At 42.7% G+C, this 24,828-nt stretch overlaps 1 protein-coding gene across 3 annotated transcripts in view; it reads left to right on the top strand.

The window, feature by feature from the left end:
* LOC120575651 (CXADR-like membrane protein) overlaps window positions 1-21,888 on the top strand; it is a 139,420-nt gene extending 117,532 nt beyond the window's left edge. For all 3 annotated transcript variants that reach the window (XM_039826480.1, XM_039826481.1, XM_039826479.1), the window contains 4 exons: window positions 6,559-6,726; window positions 13,979-14,101; window positions 17,180-17,321; window positions 18,944-21,888. In XM_039826480.1, the coding sequence (XP_039682414.1) occupies window positions 6,559-6,726; window positions 13,979-14,101; window positions 17,180-17,321; window positions 18,944-19,319 (809 nt within the window). In that variant the 3' untranslated portion in view covers window positions 19,320-21,888. The remainder of the gene's footprint in view (window positions 1-6,558; window positions 6,727-13,978; window positions 14,102-17,179; window positions 17,322-18,943) is intronic.
* The last annotated feature ends 2,940 nt before the right edge of the window (window positions 21,889-24,828 follow it).

Below are 24,828 nucleotides of genomic sequence, written 5' to 3'. Positions count from 1 at the left end.
AAACTGAAGGAATTATTATTCTTTCTTTCTTTCTTTTTCCCGTCAAATGAATTGGCTTTTTGAGGGGCTTAACATATTCAAAAACTCACCATATTTGGCAGTCGCATCAAGTCTGGTGAAAATTTACGTATTTTAAGGGTTTCGGGAATAGGCGCACAAAAATGGCTTCGGCAAGCGCCCCCTAGAAAGTTAAGAAAATTGAGCCCCTGTGCGCGTTTAACGTAGACTCACGAAACTTGGTACACATATGTAAGATGTCAAGACGTACAAAAAACTTCATTAGAGCCATACCCTAAACCCAACAGGAAGTCCGCCATTTTGATTTCAAAGTTCGAAATTAGTGCGATTTTGGCCATTTCCACATGTCGTACTTTAACGAAGTCCTCCTAGAGATTTCATCCGATCAACTTCAAACTCGGTCTGTGCCATCTTAAGATGTTAAAGATGAAAAGTTGTTAAAAGAAAAACTTTTCGTCATAGGGCGTGGCCGTGGCGGGGCGGCCATTTTGTGCGTTTCGCCGCCGAAACAGGAAGTGGGTGTAAGTCGAGTGTACGTTGTCCGATTACCTCGAAACTTTTCAGGATTCATAAGAGTCCAACCCTGAGGACAAATAAAGGCCGATATTTACTTAAAGTCATAGCGCCCCCTAGTGGCAACAGGAAGTAGGCCTAAAAGTCAAGGTGCTATACTTTAACGAACTCCTCCTAGAGATTTCATCTGATGGACTTCAAACTTGGTCTGTACCATCCCAACACCTTACCGATGAAAAGTTATTAAAAGAAAAACTTTTCGTCAGACGGTGTGGGCGTGGCGTGGCGGCCATTTTGAGTGTTTAGCGATGAACAAAGAAGTTGTTGTAACTTGAGTGTACGTTGTCGTATCTGCCCGAAATTTCTCACGATGGACAAGGGTCCAGGCCTGAGGACACCTACAGGCCAAAATTGACTTTTGGTCATAGCGCCCCCCCCTGGCCACAGGAAATGCGCCTTATATGACAAACATCATCCGATTTACATGAAACTTAGAATGTGTGGTCTACATGTGATACTGAGCCGCCTCCTATAATATGACCACGCCCACTTACTCAGGCCACGCCCCCTTTTATAACAGTTGAACTGTTTAAGGTAGAGTATTGTGTGAGGTGTCATTGAACTCAGCAGAGACTGCCTTATTCATTGGTGATGGTTCGGCCCGCCCCCTATGCGTAAGCCACGCCCCCTTTCATAACGTTTCAACCGTTTAAGGTATATCCTTGTGTGAGGTATCATTGAACTCAGCAGAGACTTCCTTCTTCATTGGTGATGGTTTGGCCCGCCCTCTATGTTTAGGCCACGCCCCCTTTTATAACTAATGACCTGTTTAACGTAGACCCTTGTGTCAGGTATCATTGAACTCAGCAGAGACTTCATTTTTAATTGGTGATGGTTTGACCCGCCCCCTATGCTTAAGCCCCGCCCCCTTTCATACAATTTGAACCGTTTAAGGTATACCCTTGTGTGAGGTATCAATGAACTCAGCAGAGACTTCCTTCTTCATTGGTGATGGTTTGGCCCGTCCCCTATGTTTAAGCCACGCCCCCTTTCATACATGCTGACCCATTTAAGGTAGAGTCTTCTGTGAGGTATCATTCATCTCAGCAGAGGCTTCATTTTTAATTGGTGATGGTTGGACCCGCCCCCTATGCTTTAGCCACGCCCCCTTTCACAGCTAATGAACCGTATGACGTAGAGTCTTGTGTGAGGTATCGTTGAACTCGGCGGGGAGTTCCCTTTTCATTGGTGACGGTTTGCTGCGTCTGAGTGCCGCGCAAATGCACAGTCGCAAGGAGCGGCGTCCGCTGGTAACCCCTACGCGCGCAGAGGCGCGAGGGCCCGTCCATCGCTGCTCGCAGCTTTAATTGTTTCTATTATTTTCCCGTCAAATGAATTGGCTTTTTGAGGGGCTTAATATATTCAAAAACTCACCAAATTTGGCGGTCGCATCAAGTCTGGTGAAAATTTACGTATTTTAAGGGTTTCGGGAATAGGCGCACAAAAATGGCTCGCTAGCGCCCCCTAGAATGTTAAGAAAATTGAGCCCCTGCAGTGCGTTTAACGTAGACTCACGAAACTTGGTACACATATGTAACATGTCAAGATGTACAAAAAACTTCATTAGAGCCATACCCTAAACCCAACAGGAAGTCCGCCATTTTTAATTAAATGTTCGAAATTAGTGCGATTTTGGCCATTTCCACATGTCGTACTTTAACGAACTCCTCCTAGAGATTTCATCCGATCAACTTCAAACTCGGTCTGTGCCATCTTAAGAAGTTAATGATGAAAAGTTGTTAAAAGAAAATCTTTTCGTCATAGGGCGTGACCGTGGCGGGGCGGCCATTATGTGCGTTTCGCCGCCGAAACAGGAAGTGGGTGTAACTCGAGTGTACGTTGTCCGATTACCTCGAAACTTTTCAGGATTCATAAGAGTCCAACCCTGAGGACAAATAAAGGCAGATATTTACTTAAAGTCATAGCGCCCCCTAGTGGCAACAGGAAGTAGGCCTAAAAGTCAAGGTGCTATACTTTAACAAACTCCTCCTAGAGATTTCATCCGATGGACTTCAAACTTGGTCTGTACCATCCCAACACCTTAACAATGAAAAGTTATTAAAAGAAAAACTTTTCGTCAGACGGTGTGGGTGTGGCGTGGCGGCCATTTTGAGTGTTTAGCGATGAACAAAGAAGTTGTTGTAACTTGAGTGTACGTTGTCGTATCTGCCCGAAATTTGTCACGATGGACAAGGGTCCGGGCCTGAGGACACCTACAGGCCAAAATTGACTTTTGGTCATAGCGCCCCCCCCTGGCCACAGGAAATTTGCCTTATATGACAAACATCATCCGATTACATGAAACTTAGAATGTGTGGTCTACATGTGATACTGAGCCGCCCCCTATAATATGACCACGCCCACTTACTCAGGCCACGCCCCCTTTCATAACATTTGAACCGTTTAAGGTAGAGACTCGTGTGAGGTGTCATTGAACTCAGCAGAGACTTCCTTTTTAATTGGTTATGGTTTGACCCGCCCCCTATGCTTAAGCCCCGCCCCCTTTCATAAAATTTGAACTTTTTAAGATAGACCCTTGTGTGAGGTATCAATGAACTCAGCAGAGACTTCCTTTTTAATTGGTGATGGTTTGACCCGCCCCCTATGCTTTAGCCACGCCCCTTTTCACAGCTAATGAACCGTATGACGTAGAGTCTTGTGTGAGGTATCGTTGAACTCGGCGGGGAGTTCCCTTTTAATTGGTGACGATTTGCGGCGTCCGAGTGCCGCGCGAATGCACGGTCGCAAGGAGCGGCGTCCGCCGGTAACCCCTACGCGCGCAGAGGCGCGAGGGCCCGTCCATCGCTGCTCGCAGCTTTAATTGTTTCTATTATTTTTCCGTCAAATGAATTGGCTTTTTGAGGGGCTTAATATATTCAAAAACTCACCGAATTTGGCGGTCGCATCAAGTCTGGTGAAAATTTACGTATTTTAAGGGTTTCGGGAATAGGCGCACAAAAATGGCTCGCTAGCGCCCCCTAGAATGTTAAGAAAATTGAGCCCCTGCAGTGCGCGTAACTTAGACTCACGAACTACTGGTACACATATGTAACATGTCAAGATGTACAAAAAACTTCATTAGAGCCATACCCTAAACCCAACAGGAAGTCCGCCATTTTTAATTAAATGTTCGAAATTAGTGCGATTTTGGCCATTTCCACATGTCGTACTTTAACGAACTCCTCCTAGAGATTTCATCCGATCAACTTCAAACTCGGTCTGTGCCATCTTAAGAAGTTAATGATGAAAAGTTGTTAAAAGAAAATCTTTTCGTCATAGGGCGTGACCGTGGCGGGGCGGCCATTATGGTGTAACTCGAGTGTACGTTGTCCGATTACCTCGAAACCTTTCAGGATTCATAAGAGTCCAACCCTGAGGACAAATAAAGGCCGATATTTACTTAAAGTCATAGCGCCCCCTAGTGGCAACAGGAAGTAGGCCTAAAAGTCAAGGTGCTATACTTTAACGAACTCCTCCTAGATATTTCATCCGATGGACTTCAAACTTGGTCTGTACCATCCCAACACCTTGACGATGAAAAGTTATTAAAAGAAAAACTTTTCGTCAGATGGTGTGAGCGTGGCGTGGCGGCCATTTTGAGTGTTTAGCGATGAACAAAGAAATTGTTGTAACTTGAGTGTACGTTGTCGTATCTGCCCGAAATTTCTCACGAATCACAAGGGTCCATGCCTGAGGACACCTACAGGCCAAAATTGACTTTTGGTCATAGCGCCCCCCGCTGGCAACAGGAAATGCACCTTATATGACAAACATCATCCGATTTACATGAAACTTAGAATGTGTGGTCTACATGTGATACTGAGCCGGCCCCTATAATATGACCACGCCAACATTTGAACCGTTTAAGGTATACCCTTGTGTGAGGTGTCATTGAACTCAGCACAGACTTCTTTTTTAATTGGTGATGTTTGACCCGCCCCCTATGCTTTAGCCACGCCCCCTTTTATAACTAATGAACCGTTTGATGTAGACCCTTGTGTGAGATATCATTGAACTCAGCATAGACTTCCTTATTCATTGGTAATGGTTTGGCCCGCCCCCTATGCTTTAGCCACGCCCCCTTTCACAGCTGATGAACGTAGTCTTGTGTGAGGTATCATTGAACTCGGCAGGGAGTTCCCTTTTCATTGGTGACGATTTACGGCGTCTGAGTGCCGAGCGAATACACGGTCGCAAGGAGCGGCGTCCGCCGGTAACCCCAACACGCGCAGAGGCGCGAGGGCCCGTCCATCGCTGCTCGCAGCTTTAATTGGAAAATACTCTTTTCAGGCCGAGCCCGACTGGAGTCCGTGTTTTTTTCCTTCTCCTTTTTTCCTATGTTTAAAAATGTTCGGAGTATTTTTTTGTTTGTTAAATTAATGTTAACAACAATACAGTAATGTGAGCTATTTAAATTATGCTAAACGCTGTGCATTTTGATTTGCAGACCCTTTAAATCTATGTCTGGCATTATTGAACAGTTCTTTGAACTCCTCTCTATCATAAACCCTAACTATGATAAAGGTCTGATTATAGAAGGTTTGAATATACATGGTTTATATAGATACTGTATGTTTTCCAGAAAGTCCTTTATCCTTAGAGTTTTTAAAAATTGTTGAGTCTTTTGATTTAACTAGAACTGTCAATGGGCCTTCTCACAACAAGGGCCAAAATAATACATCCAAGAATACCTGCACCCAGATCCTAGAGCACATTGCACCTTTTAAGAACAGAACACCTCTAAACCCTCTGTTTTCCAGCCATGGATAACTGACAGCATAAATGCCCTAAAGAAAGACTGTCATAGGGCAGAGCAGAATTGGAAGGCTTCTAAACTAACAGTGCATTTTGATATTTAATACATTTTTATGAGGCAGTGGTTATAAATGCCAGAGCTCTGTATTTTCCGGATCTTATCGTAAAGAGCTCACTCAACTCCAGGGTTTTGAACAATGAAATAAACCGTGTTACAGAGGCTCCACCCAGTGTCAGTATGGACTCCTCCCCTGAGAAATGTGTGAAGACTTTTTAACGTTCTTTGTCAACAAAGTCTCTAGCATCAGAATTCACATTTTCCCTCCTGCATAGGGCACAGCAAGTTCTTTTAAAACTACAGCCATCTTTGAGTCCTTTGACACTACATCAGGCATGGATTGACCATTTTCTGATCGGTCTATAGAGATTACAGTAGAGAGGTCACATGATTGGCCCACTTGTGTGTCTTTTATATGAACACTGTCCATTCACATCCTACTATGGCCCACTTCCAGTGTACCATAGAGAGAGAGAGAGAGAGAGCGCGTTTAAGTCCCCCCAAAAAAAGAAAATAACTCCACAAAGTGCCGGTAGTTAGCTAAAAAACACGAGATTTAAGCATGTCAAACAATTATTTTAGCACCCTTGTCTACGAGAGGGGACAAATTAGCTGTTAGTAAGCTAATGTTAGTTATGTATTAGCAAGCTAAGGCACTTGCAAACATAGTACTATAGCTTTCTGATTTATCCACATTCCACTATAACACAAGTGTTAGCTACATACTGTGTACAAAATGCAGCCGTAGCTTAATTTACAGATTTGTCACTTGTTTACTATACAAGACAGCCATACTCCGCCCTCAACCTTTAGCCATCTAACCATCAGGAGCCAGGCAGTCTTTTTTGACTCAGTGAGTACATTATCATACTCTCTTACTTACCACTCAGCTAAGTGAGAGTATTAGGGGCTGGTATGCAGGGTTCAACATTAACTTTTTGTCCACTAGCTAAATTCAAATTTTACTTTTTTTTGGCTGGTGAGTCAAGCAAATCTACCATTCTACCAATGTTGAACCCTGCTGGTATGTACATGTGTTGAAGGGGAGTGCAAGGATGGTTGATGTCCGGCTGATTGTGGTGGGCTGGTCTGGGTCTCAAAAGCCCACTTTATGTGGATGTGGATATTATCATTATCTGATTGTCTTCTTGCAGTAAAGCCATCCAAGCCGCGGTGCTGGATGGAGGGCAAACTGTTGGAGGGCGGTGATGTTAAGATGAGCTGCAAGTCTGCTGATGGCTCTGATCCCATCCACTACAAATGGGAGAGGCTACTGGACAAGGGCAAGTATGCTGGCAAGCTGCCTCCATTGGCCCTGATAGGTAAGTCTACTCACCCACTGCCAGTCACTTATAGCAAGAGTTTGACTTTGATGCCAATACAAAGTTTAAAATTTAAAAAAGCAATACAAACAAGATCCTAAAGCAAAACGTAAAATGTAGCAATGTGGCTTTTTTAACAATCTTGGCCGTGTATTGTATACTTGAGTGACTTGAGTAAAAAAAGTTAAAATAACCTACAAACATGATGGCTGCATGTGAGTATTTCCTTCCTACCTTATCAAAGCTGAAGGAAAGCATCACTGATCTGCAGACAGACCTCAAAGAGAAGGACAAAGTGGTTACACACCAACCAGACGGCCGACCCTCGGCAGAAAAGCCAGTCAAAATGATCAGTCTCCCTGTGTTGGTCCAAAAAGTGCCACAGAACACACCAAAAAGACGAGACGAGACGTAATACATCTCTATAACAGCAGGCGGCGCTAATCTGTATTGTTGCCCAGGAAATGAAAACCGGCAGCTGATTGGACAAACACGTCACATGGGTTTGTTTTCTCCGGAAATTCAAAGCCAGACTGTCATGGCGGCCGTTCAAAATACGATCTCATATTGTACTAAAATAGTTCACTGAAACGTGTTTCTGAAAACATTTTAAGCGAGAAATAGGCTGTGCAGTGGCTGAATCTGTCTTCATTTCAGATCAACAAAGGTCAGTTTAAAAGATTTTTGTCAGATTTTGAGAGACTCTAGTCACCTCATTCCGCTCGCTATTTCCGGGTGAGTCCCGACTGCCCTGCCTCCGACTGAACATGTCAGGTCAGCCAAAATGAACGCCGACAGCCCCCCAGACTGACGACGGCACGGGACACACCGAACAGACTCAGAACAGACTGTCCAACGGCCGATAATCGGCCACGTGTGTCCCGGGCTTTAGGCTAAACACATTATAGGCTCAGGCTAAACACATTACATTACTGAGATCCTCTGGCTACGATAACCGGAAGATGTTCATGAATAATGATAAAACTCTGACATGGACCGGCTCCGTCAACACAGAAACTCCAGCGCCTGGGACAGCCTCAACTCAACCTAAGGCCCAGTGGTTTCTCCAGGCTGCAAAGCCGAAACATTAGTGACCTCCTCACTCTGTCTGGGCGCAGCGGATTCACAGCGTCTCATCAGCGGGGATGGAGTGAAGACTCCAGTGAGCTCGACTCCACGTAAACCGGATTAGGAGCCTTGGTCAGTGGTCCACAAAGGCAAAGGAGTTAGCCTGTCTCCTTCTCCTCCATCTAAAGACCATATGACATTTTGAGCCTGCAGGGATTTCCTCCTTTGGGTCCAATTCTTCACCATCCTCCGTGCCTCCGACCAGCCGTGGCAGTCGGCTGACCAAGAGCCAGGATTCCCAGCCTGGTTTCCTTCGACTATCACCGCAGTTACTCAAATGTACGTGCCCAGGTGCAGCGCCCGCCTTCGGTGCTATGGTCTATGGCTATGGTCAGGCATGTGGTGGTACGTGATGGTCACCCTATCTGCCAGCCAGGTGCTCACCTAAAGAATTTTGCATTCTCCGCCCCCAGCTGATTGCCCAGCACAGCTCTGGGGGATCTAAACCTCAATTCCATTTAATTCACTTTATTTGTCATTTGACTGAGTACTTGCATATTCAGAAGAAACGAAAAGTTGTTTCTCACCAGTCACAGTGCCAATTAGTAAAACAGAAATGAATACTTATGAGTAAAAAATTATATCTAAAAAAAGCACACAAAAAAAACACTCAGACAGCACAATCAGTCCATAAAATAGGAACATTTATAAAGTGCAGTTCAGTGGCATCACATTGGCAGTTGACTAGCTGAGGGGTGGTATGGATCCTGGATGTCTTCACTATCAATTCAGCTGTTTTTTTTCATAGGCCTTGCACCTCCCAAACCAGGAAGGGATGCCGTAGGTCAGTATGATTTCAATGGGGCCCCTTAGAAGGTGGTAAGGACAACCGTGGAGAGACCTGCTTTTCTGAGTCTCCAGAGGGGGTGGAGCCCTGACTGTAGTATTGGTCGTTGAGGTCAGGTTGTCTGCCAGGTGAACTCCCAGGAACTTCACGCTGCTTAACCTCTGCACAACAGCACCGTCAGTGTGCAGCAGTGCATGATGGTGTTTGCTAGCCCTCCTGAAATTAATTACGCTCTTGTTTGTCTTGTCCACGTTGAGGGTGAGGTTATGAGACCGGCACCTCCACCTCTATCCTGTATGCTGATTCATTATCATTGATGTGACCCACCACTGTTGTGTCATCAGCGAACCTGATGATGCAGTTGTTGCTGAGTCTGGCAGTGCAGTCAGGTTGAGCAAACTGAACAGCATGGTGCTCAGGACGCAGCCTTGCGGTGAGCCGGTGCTCACTATGATGGTTCTTGACATACAGTTGCCCACCCTGACAGTCTGCTGCCGCTGCATCAGAAAGTTAAGGACCCAGTTGCAGGTGTCAGCATCCACCTTCAACAGCTTTAGCTTTTCCACCAGCTGCTGTGGGATGATTGTGTAAAAAGCTGAGCTGAAATCTATGAAGAAGATCCTGGCATAGGTGTTCTTCTGCTCTAGGTGTGACAGCGCAAGGTGGAGTGTAGTGGAGACTGCATCCTCTGTGGACCGGATGGTTCTAAAAGCGAACTGTGGTGGGTCCATGTTGGCAGGGAGAAAGTTTTTGATATGCTGCAAGACCAACCACTCAAAACACTTCATTATTATGGGTATTAGAGCCACAGGACGAAAGTCATCGAGACAGGCGGAGTTGGATTCTTCGGAAGGGAACAATGGTGGCACTTTGAGGCAGTTGGGCACTACTGCCTGTCTGAGCGAGATGTCAAAAATGTCAGCAAAAATATCTTTCAGTTGCTCTGCACAGTCCTTTAAAACACGTCCAGGGATGTTGTCCACCCTAGCAGCTTTGCATGGGTTAATGCTGGCGAAGGCCTTCTTCACTCCTGCTATGGACAGCTGGAGTTACTGGTTGCTGGATGATGGCAGGAGTGCTTGCATCTTAGTAGGGTTTTTGCGTTAAAAAGTTTAAAAAAATTATTTTTTTTTTTTGACAAAAAAGGTTTTTTTTTTTTTTTTTTTTTTAAAATTTTTTTTTTTTTTTATATAAAAAAAAAAATAAATGATGCTCAAAGATTGAGATGGCTGTTCACATGTAAAACATATTTCTAAATCCAAAGGGGGGCTTGTAGTCGGTGATGGTATGGAACTCCTGCCACAAGCGATATGTGTCTTTGTCGTCTGTGAAGTGGCTGTTTAGTTTTTGAGCAAACAGTCTCTTTGCTTTCCTGATCCCCTGGGACAGATTTCTCTGTGCCGGTTTATATAGGGAAGGGGGCTGCTTTTATTTAGTTTATATAGTCTTTGATGTTTGTGTACACCAGGTCCAGTGTGTTCTTTCCCCTGGTTGCAAAATTCAAATGCTGGTAGAAATTAGGCAGAACAGATTTGAGACCGGTTGAAATCCCCGGCTGCCATGAAGAAAGCGTCAGGATGCTGCCTCTGCTGCTCACTGATGTTGTTGTAGAGTTCTGTCATGGCTTCCTTCACATCCACGCTCAGTGGTAGATAGACAGCTGTTATGAAGACAGCTGTGAGCTCCCTCTGCTAGTAGAAGGGTTGGCATTTCACAGTCATTAGCTCTATGTGGGGTGAGCAGTGAGTGTAAACCACCACAGCATTCTGGCACCATGAACTGTTGATGTCACATATAGGGGGATAACATGGGGAAATTAAATGATTTTAACCAGAGTATAAATACTGATATAATCCCAAAAGTATGGAAAGCAGCATGTTATGCCACTTCACAAAGGTGGAGATAAGTCTGTCATAAATAACTATCCAAACTGCCCTGCCTCTCAAAGATCTTTGAATAGTAAATGCCCAACTCAAAATTTATTTACATACACATTCCATTCTGAGTCCATATCAATCTGGTTTGAGAAAAGAACACAGCACAATCTCTGCTGCCACTCTTGTCATAAATTATATCACATCTGCTGTAGATAATAAGATGCATTGTGCTGCTGTTTTCATTGACCTCTCTAAAGCTTTTGATACTGTTGATCACTCTGTACTCCTTAACAGACTTTCAGATATATGCATGAACCCTAACACATTAAGATGGGTTAGAAATTATCTCTGAAAACAGTGCATTAAGGTAGGTAATGTTTCATCTGAGTTCCTTCCAGTTACCAAGGGCATTCCTCAAGGTTCCATTTTAGGTCCAATATTATTTACCATTTATATAAATAAAATTAGTACATTAATTAATACATGCAACTTTCATTTTTATGCCGATGATACAGTTTTATATAGTTCAGCAAGTGATCATTTACAACTTGTATTTACACCCTACAATATGCACTGTTGATCTTAAACAAAGTACATGGTATTCTCCAGCCAACGATATTGACAGAAATCTTCAAATCTGCACTCTAAATGGTTAATGGTAATTGAAGAAGTTTCTCACTACAAATACTTGGTTATTTTGATTGATGACAAGTTTACCTTTAAAAAACATATTGAAAATGTTAGTCATAAATTAAAGGTTCAGCTAGGTTTTCTGTGCAGAAACAGGTCTTCCCGGCATCTTAATTGTCTTATCCTGCTATGTTGCTATGCTATGCTATGCTAGATTTCTAGATTCTGTTTACCAATCAGCTCTTAGATTTATAACTGGGGACCCATATGGCATTAATCATTATGTTCTATATCAGAAGGTAGGATGGCCGTCCCTCTCTATTTATCTATAAGGGATTGTTACAAAAATCCCCCCCCCCGACCTGTCTTCACTCCAAAGCCAAAGGCCCCTTACTCAAAACACTCCAATTCTATGGTCACTGAATAGTGTTTGTTTACTGGTAGATCAGAGAGAATAGACTCAGGATTCAAAATTTGACTCAAGACTCGTCCAGTTAAAGTTAATAACAAGCTTTAGTGAATGATATTGCAAAATACAATAAACTTGTGCACAAGGATCAGATTACTTCAAGACAAAATAGCCTATCGCTACAACCTAGCAAACAGACAGAGATTCCCCCAGCATCTGATGCCGGCTAACCCAGAACCTTCACTTTTTATCCACTTTCTCTGCTTCATCCGTGGTGCTGTTATCGGTTGGATATAGTCCAGATCTTCTGGCTCCGGACAGCTCCTTAACGATATGTAACACACTGCATGAAAACATGACCTTGGCTTCTCCCAGTCTCAGCTCAAAAGAGACAAGTGGCTGTTGATGGATTTGAACATCTGTGTGTTTTTAATCTCCTGCAAACTTAAGGAGTCTTCATGAGAGCCAGGTCATTTTCATACTCTGTGTCACAAATCACCCGCTTGCAAAACACTGACCATTGTTGCTTCTCTATGTTCATCTGGGAAAGGAATCCTCCTTTTGGTTCAAGTTTGAATTATCTTTTTTGAGCAAATGCTGCATCTTCAATTTTAATAATGTCGTGGCCCAGAAGAACAGAGAGAGAGAATGTCAGGTCATGAAATCTGAGGCCTTACACTATACTCTTAACAAAATAATCCTACATTAGTTGCTTTCCTCTACTTCTTGTGATGCTGAGGTCATTAGGACCGATACCTGTGCTGCTGCGTTTTTCCATAGGTCTATAGTCGATGACTTGGCTTTGTTAATCCTTGCTGTAGAGAGCTCAAGCATAACTATGTCCAGAAAATACCCCAACCACTGTTTTATACAAAGCGAGTGGGGAGTGGGGGGGTGGGGGTGGGAGCGAGCGCTGAGCTATCATTTTCTTGGTCACGGTTGATCCAGCTAGCCAAATTTTCTTCTGTCTCCCAAGTAGGTGTCATTTAGAGTCATCATTAAGTAACAAAACAATCGGGTCAGTAGGAAGTCGACATCCTATCACATCAGATATTATTGATGTTGTTTTATTCCAGAACTCATGTTCCTGTTCACACTCCCAGACCATGTGTAGGAAAGTTCCAGTTTGTTCAGGTTGGCAAAACATGCAATAGGGAGTATGAATGACTTTAGAGACATATCTCTTCTGAGGAGTCCAGTATGTCTGATGGCATATGTTGAAGTGGATCTGCTGGTGATTTGGGTTCTTGGAACAATGGGAAATGTTGTCCCAAACTGTCTCCCAATTAATTATGTTCCCCTCTGGGCTCAGCTCTCGCTCCCATTTCTTTACTATTGGGAGTTCTCCTACGGATGCTTGTATTAATTTAGCATAAATCCTGGACACTAATCCTCTCACAGGAAAATCATTTAATGATTGGGTGAGTCTCAAGACTGTTCCCCCATGGCACTCCATAACATTTTAGGGCTGACCTTAAGTGAAGATAAGGGAGAAGGATGTCCTGGGGACCTCAAAGCTAGTTCTCAGGTCTTCAAAACTCAACATACCTTCATCATTGAATAGCTGGTCTAGAGTATAAATACCTCTGTCACTGCACTGGTTACAAACAAAAGGTTTGTTACCAGACATTAAATGCATGTTGTGCCAAATTGGGGTGCTCAAATGCTCTTATTGGTGTAGCGTAGTTGCTCCTCGACCTGTTTAAAGTTGGTCAATGTGTTGGTGATAATAGGGCCATAGGCTAGCATACACTTTTTTGGACACACACCTGTAAAGGCAAGGTCCAGCAGTCTTAGACTTCCAGTGAGGTTTTGCTCTATTTCTCTCCATGGGACTGTAGATGAGGGGTCCATCCACACTCTGAGGGCCCGTAGCTGAAAAGCTCTGTGGTACACTTTAAGGTTGGGGAGGGCCAGGCCTCCTGTGTTTGTGGTACGTTGCAGGGTAGAGTATTTTAGCCTAGGTTGTTTATTATTCCAAATATACTGCCGAATTACGGTATCAAGTTTCTTCCAGAAATGTATTGGTGGGGGTAAGGGCATCATTGTACTTAAGAAGTTCACACGAGGAACTATGTTCATTTAACAACAGCAATCCTGGACCGTAGTGATGTCGGCAGCACAGACCAATTAGTCAGATCCCTTTGAACACTACGTTTCATAGTTGCCCTGGAAAACTAGTTGTATGGTGAATGGTGATGCCCAAATATGTAATATCTCGACTATTTGACTTTATTGCTTTTTTGCTGACTTTGGCAGTCCGCTGTCATGAACTGAGGTTCTGTCTTCTACTATTCTTCTGTATGTTCACAATTACTTTCTTATTTCTGTTAACTCAACAGTAAAAACATGTAATGTATTTTAAACCACAAAAGGAGACAAGAATCCACTCATAAGTTTTCTCTGTGTTGGTACTATCAGATTTGAAAAACCCAGAGATTGTGACGTTAAGGAACTTGACCAAGGACAGCACCGGAGTCTACAAATGCTCAGCCAGCAACGATGTGGGAGAACAGAGCTGTACCGTGGAGGTCAAGATACACTGTGAGTGGAAAACCCTTGATGATGTGCCACAAAATGTGTGACTTTTGATTCAGAAGTGAGGGCCACTTGCACACACATTTTTCTTACAGCAGTGTAATGTTGTAATTATGATGCGATTTTTCCGGGGGGGAAGATGCTCAGCTTTTCCCCGTTTCTGGTCTACATATCCCTGCCTAGAGCTGCTGAATTATTTTTATCCCAGGTGGGGACAAATGTAAAGTCAAAGTGATCAATGATACTTCACCAATAGACCAAATATTATATACCTAAAATAGAAGTATTTTAAACTAAGTATAGCGCTGTAACGCAAACATTGTATAGTGCAGTAGAATGATAAAATCAGAGCAGCAGTTGCTAGCTGTGTTTAGCCACCACAGAGCTCCCTGAGCCCGGCTACAGAGCTCCGTCATATCAGAGGCAGTTGGTAGATGTGTTTACCAATAGGTAACTGCAAGCACCATGCAGCGACGACAGATAAAGGGTATCTACCGTTTATTTCAACCTGGACCCTATTTTCCTGTGCTTTTGTGTCTAAGTGACTAAGTTCATAAATCTGTGTTTTGGCATACCTGGCAGAGTGTCCCTCTCCATGGTATTGGAACGGGCATTTCATTCTTGCATGTTTTGTTTTGTTGTGAATGATAAAAAAACATCAACATGTCAAGAAAGGAAATATTCTTACCCCTAAACAGTAAAATATATTTTTTTTAATTCAAGTTTGTCTCTCTTACGAACCAAGACAAGATTAATTAACGTTTGCTAACTCATCATAAAACACACTTCATTTAAACAGTACAGAAACTAAGTAAAACTCACCAATTCTTTTTTGATTAAGTCTCTTTACTGTTCCAACAATCAGCAACTCTAATTTTGGTTGAAATACATCCTTCATTTACAGTAAGATTACCCTTTTCAAAAGGGTAAAAAATATGCCAGGTTTGCGCGCTGTTTTTCATGTAATCATCTGGACAGAATGTTAGTCCCTTGGACCCAGAGCCATCTGCTCTGAAGCCTGGCATCAACACACAGCTAGCATACGCTAACGTCATCCATGACGTGTTGTTGTACCTACAACCAGTAGAGAACGTTGGTAAAGACCAAACCGTTTTTACAAAAAAAGTATCAAGTATCGAAAAGTACCCACATTTCGCTATACTGTGCAACACCCCTACAGTGTAACCATCATTAACCATCATTAGTGGCTGACTAAAAGTAAGTTTTAAAAAATAAAAAAAATATTTAACTCATATATATTGAGGTCACACTCATTAGTCAAACCTGCAGGGAAATGTAAAGCAGGATGTACAACAGTCTATATTTTAAAGCCCAATGTGTTAGGCCATTTTGTCAATACTGTTTGACTACCCCAGCCTGTTTGTGGCTCTCAGCCCAAGCTCATTGGATCCCCCTGAAGGTGTAAATCTACCCATCCATACACCTATATTTAGTTTCATTTTCAAAAGAGGCTTGTCATGTGTTTGGGGCTATTTTCTGTGGAGGATTTTAATAGTTTTTGGACAATAATGGAGCTACAGAATATTTGGATTTGGACTTGTTAGTGATGAGACAAAAGCCCTATTCTCATGGGATTAGTATCATCTGGGGACCTCATGTGTTTAAGAATCCCCCCCCCCACATCTGAGTTTATTGTGGCACTTTTACACGGGATAAGCGAAGCCTGTCATTTTACTTGAATTTACTGAGAGGTGGGTACGCGGAGGCATGCAGAGGACGGCCAGGCCGCCGCACCACACTTGGGTCTGGGTTTTGTAGCGTTTTGGGACGGTAGAGCCACCCACACAGCATCACCATCAGCCCTCGCACGAAGGTGAGTGTCGACTCAGGGACGGAGGATGGAGAGGTCCAGACTAGGTTGGCCATGAAAGGCGGCGTCCACAGCCCCCGCGATCCCATATCCGTCTTCAAGGAAGAGGGATAAAACAACAAAAAACGTGAAAAAATTATATACGACCCCGCCAAATCACAGACTGTCACATCGCTCATCAGGACTAATATCACAGGGCCTTGGACCTCTGGAATTATTACAAATTACTAAAGGTCCCCAGGTAATACTAATCCCATGTGAATAGGGCTAAAGATAAAGAATATCACTAGTCCAAAACAAAGGTCACACGGTATGGGCTATTCAAATCTATTGTTCAGGAGGGCACATTTTCAGATAGCTCAGGTGCCGGGGGCTGAACATTTCCCAGAGCTATTATTCTCAGTACGTATGTACACTTGACACAAAGCACAAACCACATTTTCAATCATAATTACAGATGGGTATCATTAGGGTTTTATCCATGCTACTACTCTGTTGATACTCTTCATCGATACTCTACTCAGTTCTTTTCTTACTAATTAATTTCTGTAAAAATATATATTAATTTGAAAAGAATAAAATCATAACAGAATTAGAATTATTTCTATTTTAAATATAACGATTAAAGTGTGTGTTCGGAGGAGCACAGGCCTAACACAGAGCAGAGGAGATGCTGCAGCGTGATAACAAATGACCCCAAAATGTTCAAATATCCAATTAAAGAACAGGTAACATTGGAGCTTAATAATAACAATCAAAAACCCGGGGACAATTACACTTATTAAAAAACGTAGCTTTAATAATTGTACCTACTTGGCGATACATGGAATTTAAAATCCAAGATTTTTCTGGATGGATCACATAGTATTTCATCAGCACACTTTACCAATACATGTCTTAAGTACATGATGGGCTTAATTTGAAGACACTCTATTATCTTACCTTTAAAAACGGCAACCTGCACACTTACCACATGTCGTACAAGACTAAGTCCCAGGAGCTGTTAAGGCAGAGGGTTAGAAAGTACGGCACCTGCTAACCAAAGTATTTTCTGTATGATTTATTGGGATTTTTATTGGTTTGTAGTATTCACAGTTCTAAATTAGGGAAAGCATTTCTAATTATTTTACTCTGTTGTGTTAAAATAACACAATAGAAAATGTGTTTCAGTATGAATTTCACTTTGAAGCTTAATATCAGTATTCTCTGTCTTACACAACTGTGTGTGTGTGTGTGTGTGTGTATGTGTGTAGATGTAAGGAGCATGGGTGTGGTAGCAGGGGCCGTGGTTGGCGTGTCCTTCGGAGTCCTCCTTATCATCCTTATCATCTGGTTGGTGTTCCGCAAAAAGGAGATGAAGAAATATGAAGAAGAAGAGACTCCAAATGAAATCAGGTATATGATGGAGAGACACTTTCTCTGGCAGTCATAACCATACATGCAGCCATAACCCCAGCCTGAATTCTTACAAGGTGACTAGCAACGTGTGCAGCTGTATCGATCAATCAACTTGCTTTGGCACATGAAAATGGTACAATGTCAGTGAAATTTATTATGAAAATAAAGTACCACCTTTAGAAGTGAATACTTGTCCCAAACTCCCAACTTAGTTCATCAAAGTCCATTTAAAGGAACACGCCGACTTATTGGGACTTTGTCTTATTCACCGTAACCCCCAGAGTTAGACTAGTCCATACATACCCTTCTCATCTCCGTGTGTGCTGTAAGGCTGTCTGACGCCCCCACCTCTAGCCTATCTTAGCACAGATCCTGGAGGTAACCGGCTCCATCTAGCCTACTGCTCCCAATAAGTGACAAAATAACGCCAACATGTTCCTATTTACATGTTGTGTAGTGCAACACCTGAAAAGCCCCGTTGTTACTCTCTCTCCTCCTCACCACGGGGCTTCTCAGGTGCTGCAAGCAAATCACTCCGCCCAAGTAGCAGTGCTTCGCCTTTCTGATAATATAGTTCCCAGTATGTAGACGGTTAGAAGATGGCTGTGTATCATGTGACCTTGTTATTTGTACACGCTGTGACTATACAAATCACAATATGTAAATAGGAACATATTATTATTATTTTGTCACTTATTGGGAGCAGTATAGACCTGGCAAACTCGATTCCTTTTAAGGATTCGGGTTATTCTGAGTCACTCACTAAACTGATCGGGTTGTGCGAGTCACTTGAGTCAGTATTGCTAGCTTGAAATGTTTCGGACTGTCTGCTCGACCTAATTGCATTTTAACATACTACATTTATACACCAAAACCTACAGTAGGCCTAGCTAGGCTACATGCAGAACATTGCATGTTATTTCAGAAGTGAAAGAATGGCTTTTTTTTTGTTGATTTGTTTTTCACACTCATCTGAATCAGATCCACTTATGATAACGTAGCTGGCTGATTCTCGCAACTGACTGACTCCCACGAGAACTCATGAGTCATCGACAACTCATGAGTTCTCGAGTTAGTCCCATGGTCTGCCAGCTTGCAATGTTTCCGGCTCTGAGTCTGTGGGTCGGGAAGTTCCTATGTCTCTGCTCACTAAGGCGCTTGAGTTGACAGGTTTAGAGCAGTAGGCTAGTTGGAGCCGGTTACCTCCAGGATCTGGGCCAAGCTAGGCTAGCGGTGGGTGCGTCAGACAGAGATGAGAAGGTATGTATGGACTTATCTAACTCTGGGGGATACGGGAATAAGACAAAGTCCCAATAAGTCGGCGTGTTCCTTTAAAGCAGTGACTGATTCTAACAGTAGGAAACCAGAGCTTCAGAGACATGATACCATAAATGACTGCATGAAATGTTGGCACTATTTACTACTACAGTTTAATTTAACTTGAGATTTTGTGTTTATTTAGAATTTAAGAATAACATCCACTTTACTCAAACGGAATTTAACTCTATCTACACAGTGTTAGAAATAATTTATCCTGACAAATTTCACTCTACTAGTAAATGCTAATTTGATCTGTTGAGGGCACTCTTTGAAATCATGCGAACATGTACTCATTTCAGGGAGGATGCAGAGGCTCCCAAGGCCAAACTGGTGAAACCCAACTCCCTCTCGTCGTCCCGCTCTGGCAGCTCTCGCTCAGGCACCTCCTCCACTCAGTCCATGGTGCACAACATGGGGCTCCGAGGCCCACGAGCATGTGTTCCTGCTGTGGCAGCCCTCAAGGAAAACGGCCAAGCTTCCTCCTTCCCTCAGTCTCCACCTGGCTACAATCAGACCGTTCCCAAGACTCCAGAACCACGCTCAGCACCAACCTCCACGTCTACCTCCAACTGCAAGCCCAGCCCTCCCCCTAAGCTGAGTCCTGGAAACCTGAACCGCATGGGGGCCACACCTGTCATGATCCCTGCCCAAACCAAGGCCTTCCAGACTGTGTAGAAGATGTGAAGACACAGAGGAAAAGACCAAGGCGGCCTCAGGACACGGCAACTAGCTGAACCCAGGAGTTAGACTCTGATAAAGATGCAGTTATATTATCTAGAAATATTCTCACCATTCGCTATCTGATGGATACTTTCAGTCGTTCAACTCTCAGATAATCTGTGCTTTACACTACAAACATAGGAAGAGGCTTTTTCTGGTGTCGTTTATTGACACACGTGCCATAGACTGTGATTTAGAAAGACAAGGAGGTGTTGAAACTGAAGCTGCAGTCGGTTTCTTATGGAAGGAAAGGATTGCACGAACCAGGGAGTGAATGGGATGAGGTAATGTAATGAGATGAAGTCCAAAGCCCGAACCAGACTGACATTTGATCGATGGATTACATGACATGGCAACACCATTCTTTTCACAAGACAGCAGACCGCTCACACATACAGCTGCAGAGGTTAGTAGAGTAGCTCTTAAAGGAATAGAAAATAACACGTTACACCTGTTGCAAATGAAAATACCTTGCACCTACTGTATGACTGAACTGCTGAACATAGTTTAACTGCAGGTTGTTCCAGTAAATAAACAGGATGATTGGCTCTGATTGTATAAACAGACTTTATGTGGACACTTCATATATCCATCCATACATGTGTCACCCGCTTTTAATATGGACATATATCATAATGAGTCACTGCTTCCTCTGTGCCAACTGAAAAACCACATAGATGTGCACAATTCCCTTCTTCAGTTTGAGTGTGGCTTCATACAGGACACTTAAGTTGATAATATTTATAGCTGATGTGTCGAGGTTCATAAGAATTCAGAAAGGGTGTGATTTTGTTCAGAGAAATTGAATTGTCAGGAGCGCTTACATTTGTGAAGCTTGTTACAGGGTAAAGACCCTACTGAGAAAGTGCCACATTGTGATGGTTTACATTTGATTTGTTTCCTTCTTTTTTTAACCCAAGAATGAAATGTTTGAATGTGGTGCTAATTAAGATTTGTTATATACGGTGATTTCTCGGCAATAAGTTAGTAAGAACTCCCATGGTAACTTGTTTGTTTTGAATAGAAATGAGTTTTATATGACTCATTAAATTGTTTATACAAAGTTAAAATGTCCTTCTGCACTCTTAATACATTAGAGCTTAAATAATGATGTCTAAAGAGTACCTACAGGCTCACTGTAATGATCAAACATACACAGTACCATGGACAACACAACACATTGTAAATTACAAGCATGACACTAATATGAGTTAATGTAGGTGAGGGGAGGGATCCATTTCTGTCTGAACTACTGCCAGCCAGACAGACAGACAGACAGACAGACAGACAGACAGAGAGGACATTCTCCATTCTTCACTTCCATTCCTTCTCTTCAGTTCATAATCTGCCTTATATCCCTTTTCCTCTTTCAACTTGTCTTGTGAGTCTCAATTTCGTTCTTCCCAGGCCGGTGCGTTCTTTACTGCCGCTTTAGGCCAAACACAATTGTGCCACCACTCTATTTGCAACATACAATACACAAACAATAACACGCAGCCAATATAAGAAACAAAACGGAAACAACACAAACGCCAAATATACACATCATGCAAATAGACAAGTGCAATGCACAAAGTGTCAACAATTATTAGAGTAGGCTGACGCATGCCGTGTATGCGTATATCCGAATGACAACAACGGCACCAACAGGTCTGCAGCATAATAAATCCAAAAGGTTCCAAACCCCTTCACAGCAATGCCATGACAACACAGCTATTTTCTGAATAATCACATTTCAACTCATCTAAAAAGCAACTGTAATAATATTGCAAATCTTTAGATAGCCTAAACAAAACCTTGTGCGTAAAACACACACACACACAGGAAATCAATTCCTCTGACCTGATATGGTCCTCTTTCTGTCTAAATGTGTATTAGTTTTTGCGTTATTGTTGTTACAGTGTGGGTCGTATGGTTGTTCAGTGTTAGTGTTCCGACATCTGACCTCGTGAGAACTGATTTATGTTTTTGAGGACAGACACACATTCTTCACCAATGGACTACAATACAAAATGAGGACAAAACACAACAGATGACATTTTTTTTTTAATTCGAACCTGGGCCGCTGCAAAGAACTCAGCCTACATGAGGCGCACGCTCCTACTGGGTGAACTAGAGGTCACCCCAACAGTTGACATTTTTTATGAGCCGCCTTGCCAAAGAGCCGCTCTAGGCTGCTTCCGAGTCTGCCTACGCACGTGCCGGGGCTGGCTCTTTTCCCTTCTCCCATCCCATCATCATCAGTTCATCTTGGCGTGACTTGCACCAGCAAACACTGGAAAGTGATCGTCCAGTTGGACCTAGCCCACCAATGAACAGAGCAATACCTATACTGTGATTCCTATATCCTTTTAGTTTTTATGTGTCAGAAAGTATTAGCCACCAACGTACAACATTCCCCTACATACACTGAGGTTTCTGGGCCTTATCTTGCACCCGGCACAGTGAAAAGCCGCAAGTCTCTTTGCTAGTTTAAGACCGACCCAGTTGTCAGTTTCCCATCCAGCGCCCACGTCGTTTAAATAACAAATGCACCTGCGCCCATCTGTGGCCTATGGGCATGCTGGTCTTACAGGGAGGTGTGTTGCATTCTGGGTGTATTGCTATATTGAGGCAGCGGAAAGCGATCACGCCATTGACCAACAAAAACCTGTTCTAAAGTCAATAATGCAGCATTTCATTGTTATTATTCATTGTTATTATTTTTAGGCACACACACAGGGACGCGCAGCAGCACACAAACATGCAAAAGATTAAAAAAATAAAAATATTACAATGTGAAATAGTATTATATGTCCAAATGCGCCTGGCTTTTAAAGGGAATGGGAGATGACACTCTGATTTTTGGCATGTTACGCTCAAAACACACCTATGATTAATTAAGACACTAAGTACAACCCTTTTGAACCATGCGCCTGGCGCACGGACACTTTTTTCCACCGCAAACCTAGCAGAAATGTTGTCAGACACTTAGAATATTAATCTGAGCCTGTCAGCGGCAAAACAAGCACTTTAGTGAAGGTAAATACAAGCTGGACAATTGCCCTATTAACTGACATTGTAGCTTGTTTCACTGCTGCCGACTGCAGAGATCTCTCTTAATACAGGACCAATGTCAAAGATTGTTGTTCCATCAGTCACTGAGACAGAAAAACATAGGAAAATAGGTCCAGGTTGCAAAAAACGGTAGTTATCCTTTAACAGAGATAAAAAATGTGTTGTATGACATACGGAAGCTTGACACTGAAAGAATTTGTTAATAAAAAGTAGTATTTCTTTCCGTACCTCTTGTAATTTTACGGTAGCAGCATTTGGCTCAAATGTCTGAGGGTCAGGGTCGGGTTCGGGGTTGGGGACAACGCCACTATATTTTGGGAATGCAGCCACATCTTTAAGCTGTGCCACATTATGTAGCACAGCACGTGCCCTCACAATTTTGCACACCTTTTCGGGCCTGTACGGTTCCTACTGTGGCATCACAGCAACGCTATCTGCCCTTTGGAAGTCCGATGGTGCCCTCCACAACAGCGTGTCGCGTGCCTGACTGTGGCGCACATTGTAATTCCTCTCCTCTGCGCTCTGTGGGTTTGTAAAAGGGGTGATTAGCCACCTCTTGAGGGGATATCCACTTTCCCTTGCAAGGTTAGCACACAGGTTAGAACTTAAAAGAATGAGGTGCCCACACTCTGCTAATTCTCCCATACTTTTATTGTGCTGCAACGTTTTGACCCTGCTGGGTCTTTCTCAGGCAAACATAGGTTAGACAATACAGTATAGAAAGAATACAATTTGTTAAGGATATGTATAATCATGATTACCTAGAAGCCAGCCATCAACACAGTTCCAGCCTCATGTCTGCACCCAACGCTGCCGTTACTCAATAGAAATGAGTCATGGGTTGACCCAGGCCACCGAGCCACTACATTTTTAGTACCATGTCCGCATCACAGATGATTTGGATATTGATTGAAATATAATTTTGATGACAAATAATAGCAATAAAAACACATCTATAACACTGAGATGAAACCAACTAAATGCCACAAAATGAAATATGATAATATATGAAACTGCACTTGCATCCGCCCAACTGCAGCATCAAAACCAGCATTAGTGTAAACTAAATACAGTGCACAATGACTATTATCGTCATACTTAACATTCTTACTCTCCGGGGCGGCCTCTAGCTCACCCAGAAAGAGCGTTTGCCCCACGTTGGCTGAGTCCTGCAGTGGTGCAGGGCTTGAATCTGACCTGCTACCCTTTGCTGCGTGTCATCCCCCATCTCTCTCCCCCTTTCATGTCTATCCCCTTTCTAAATAAAGGGAAAAAGCCCCAAAAAGTAATATAAAAAAAACAAAACATTCTCATTCTCCATCTCCTGCCAAATTTTTTGTCCCGCTACTCGTCACGCAGTGTTGCGAACACAATCGCAAAAAAAAAAGTGCGAATGACCAGGAATGGTGTGCTATATCTTTTCTAAAAGATTCGCCTAGCAGTTTTCACGAAAATCACAAAAAACTAAATTTCCCCATAGACTTTAGTTTAGCACCAATCATCATGTAAACAAACCAAAACTAAAATACTTCTAATACGTCCCTGAAACAAACTGAGCACTCAGGAGAATAGCAAAAGGTTGTATATTATATATGTTGCATGTTACATTTCCAATGTTTAGAAACCAAAGCCCGCACCATTTTTCCTTTTCAGTTTCCGTGGGACCTTAGGCTACATCGTATATACACTCAAATTAGCTGTGCATTGTGGGTATTTTATAGTGGACTATATAGTGAATGAAATTCACTGGGGAGAATTTGAACACCACTACAAGATGGCGAACACACTTTATAGTGCACTATGACGATTACTATGATAGGGAACGGTTTCAAACACAGCTAGTCTCTCCCTCCCTTTTCTACTAGATAGATAACTTCTGTTAGGATTTGACACTATAAAACTGAATCAAATTAAATTGTTTCCGTACCAGGCAGTGAAGTTTTCCAATTTCAGTTTTAAACAAATGGTTAATGTTGTTTTAACTGAACTAGTTGTTTAAGTTAAGGCAACCAGACTACTTGGTTAGGTTTAGGAAAAGATCATGGTTTGGCTTAAAATGAGGAAGTCTGTTACAGACATAAGTCTGTGACATGGTTACATACTAACAAAGTTAGTTATGTAGTAACTTAAAAATAGTCAAAGTTGATTTTGGTTTCACACAAGACACAAACAGTGGTCTCCTTGGTGAAAGTCCTATGCTTTTTTTACCCATCCCTCCCTACACTGACATAATTGACCTATATGGACGTTTTTTTTGGTGAGGACAATCTGTTTTTTCAATATGTTTGCAGTTAATTCATCAAGAAAGTCAGTAATACTCTAATAATACTTTCCATAGACCTTCAGAGATAGCTTTTATTTCAATCTTTTCCCATCACATGGGCCATTACAGGGCCGGCTAGATAAG

The sequence above is a fragment of the Perca fluviatilis genome, chromosome 16 (assembly GCF_010015445.1).
Source record: "Perca fluviatilis chromosome 16, GENO_Pfluv_1.0, whole genome shotgun sequence".
Lineage (NCBI taxonomy): Eukaryota > Metazoa > Chordata > Actinopteri > Perciformes > Percidae > Perca > Perca fluviatilis.
This window is presented reverse-complemented; position numbering and strand designations above follow the sequence as displayed.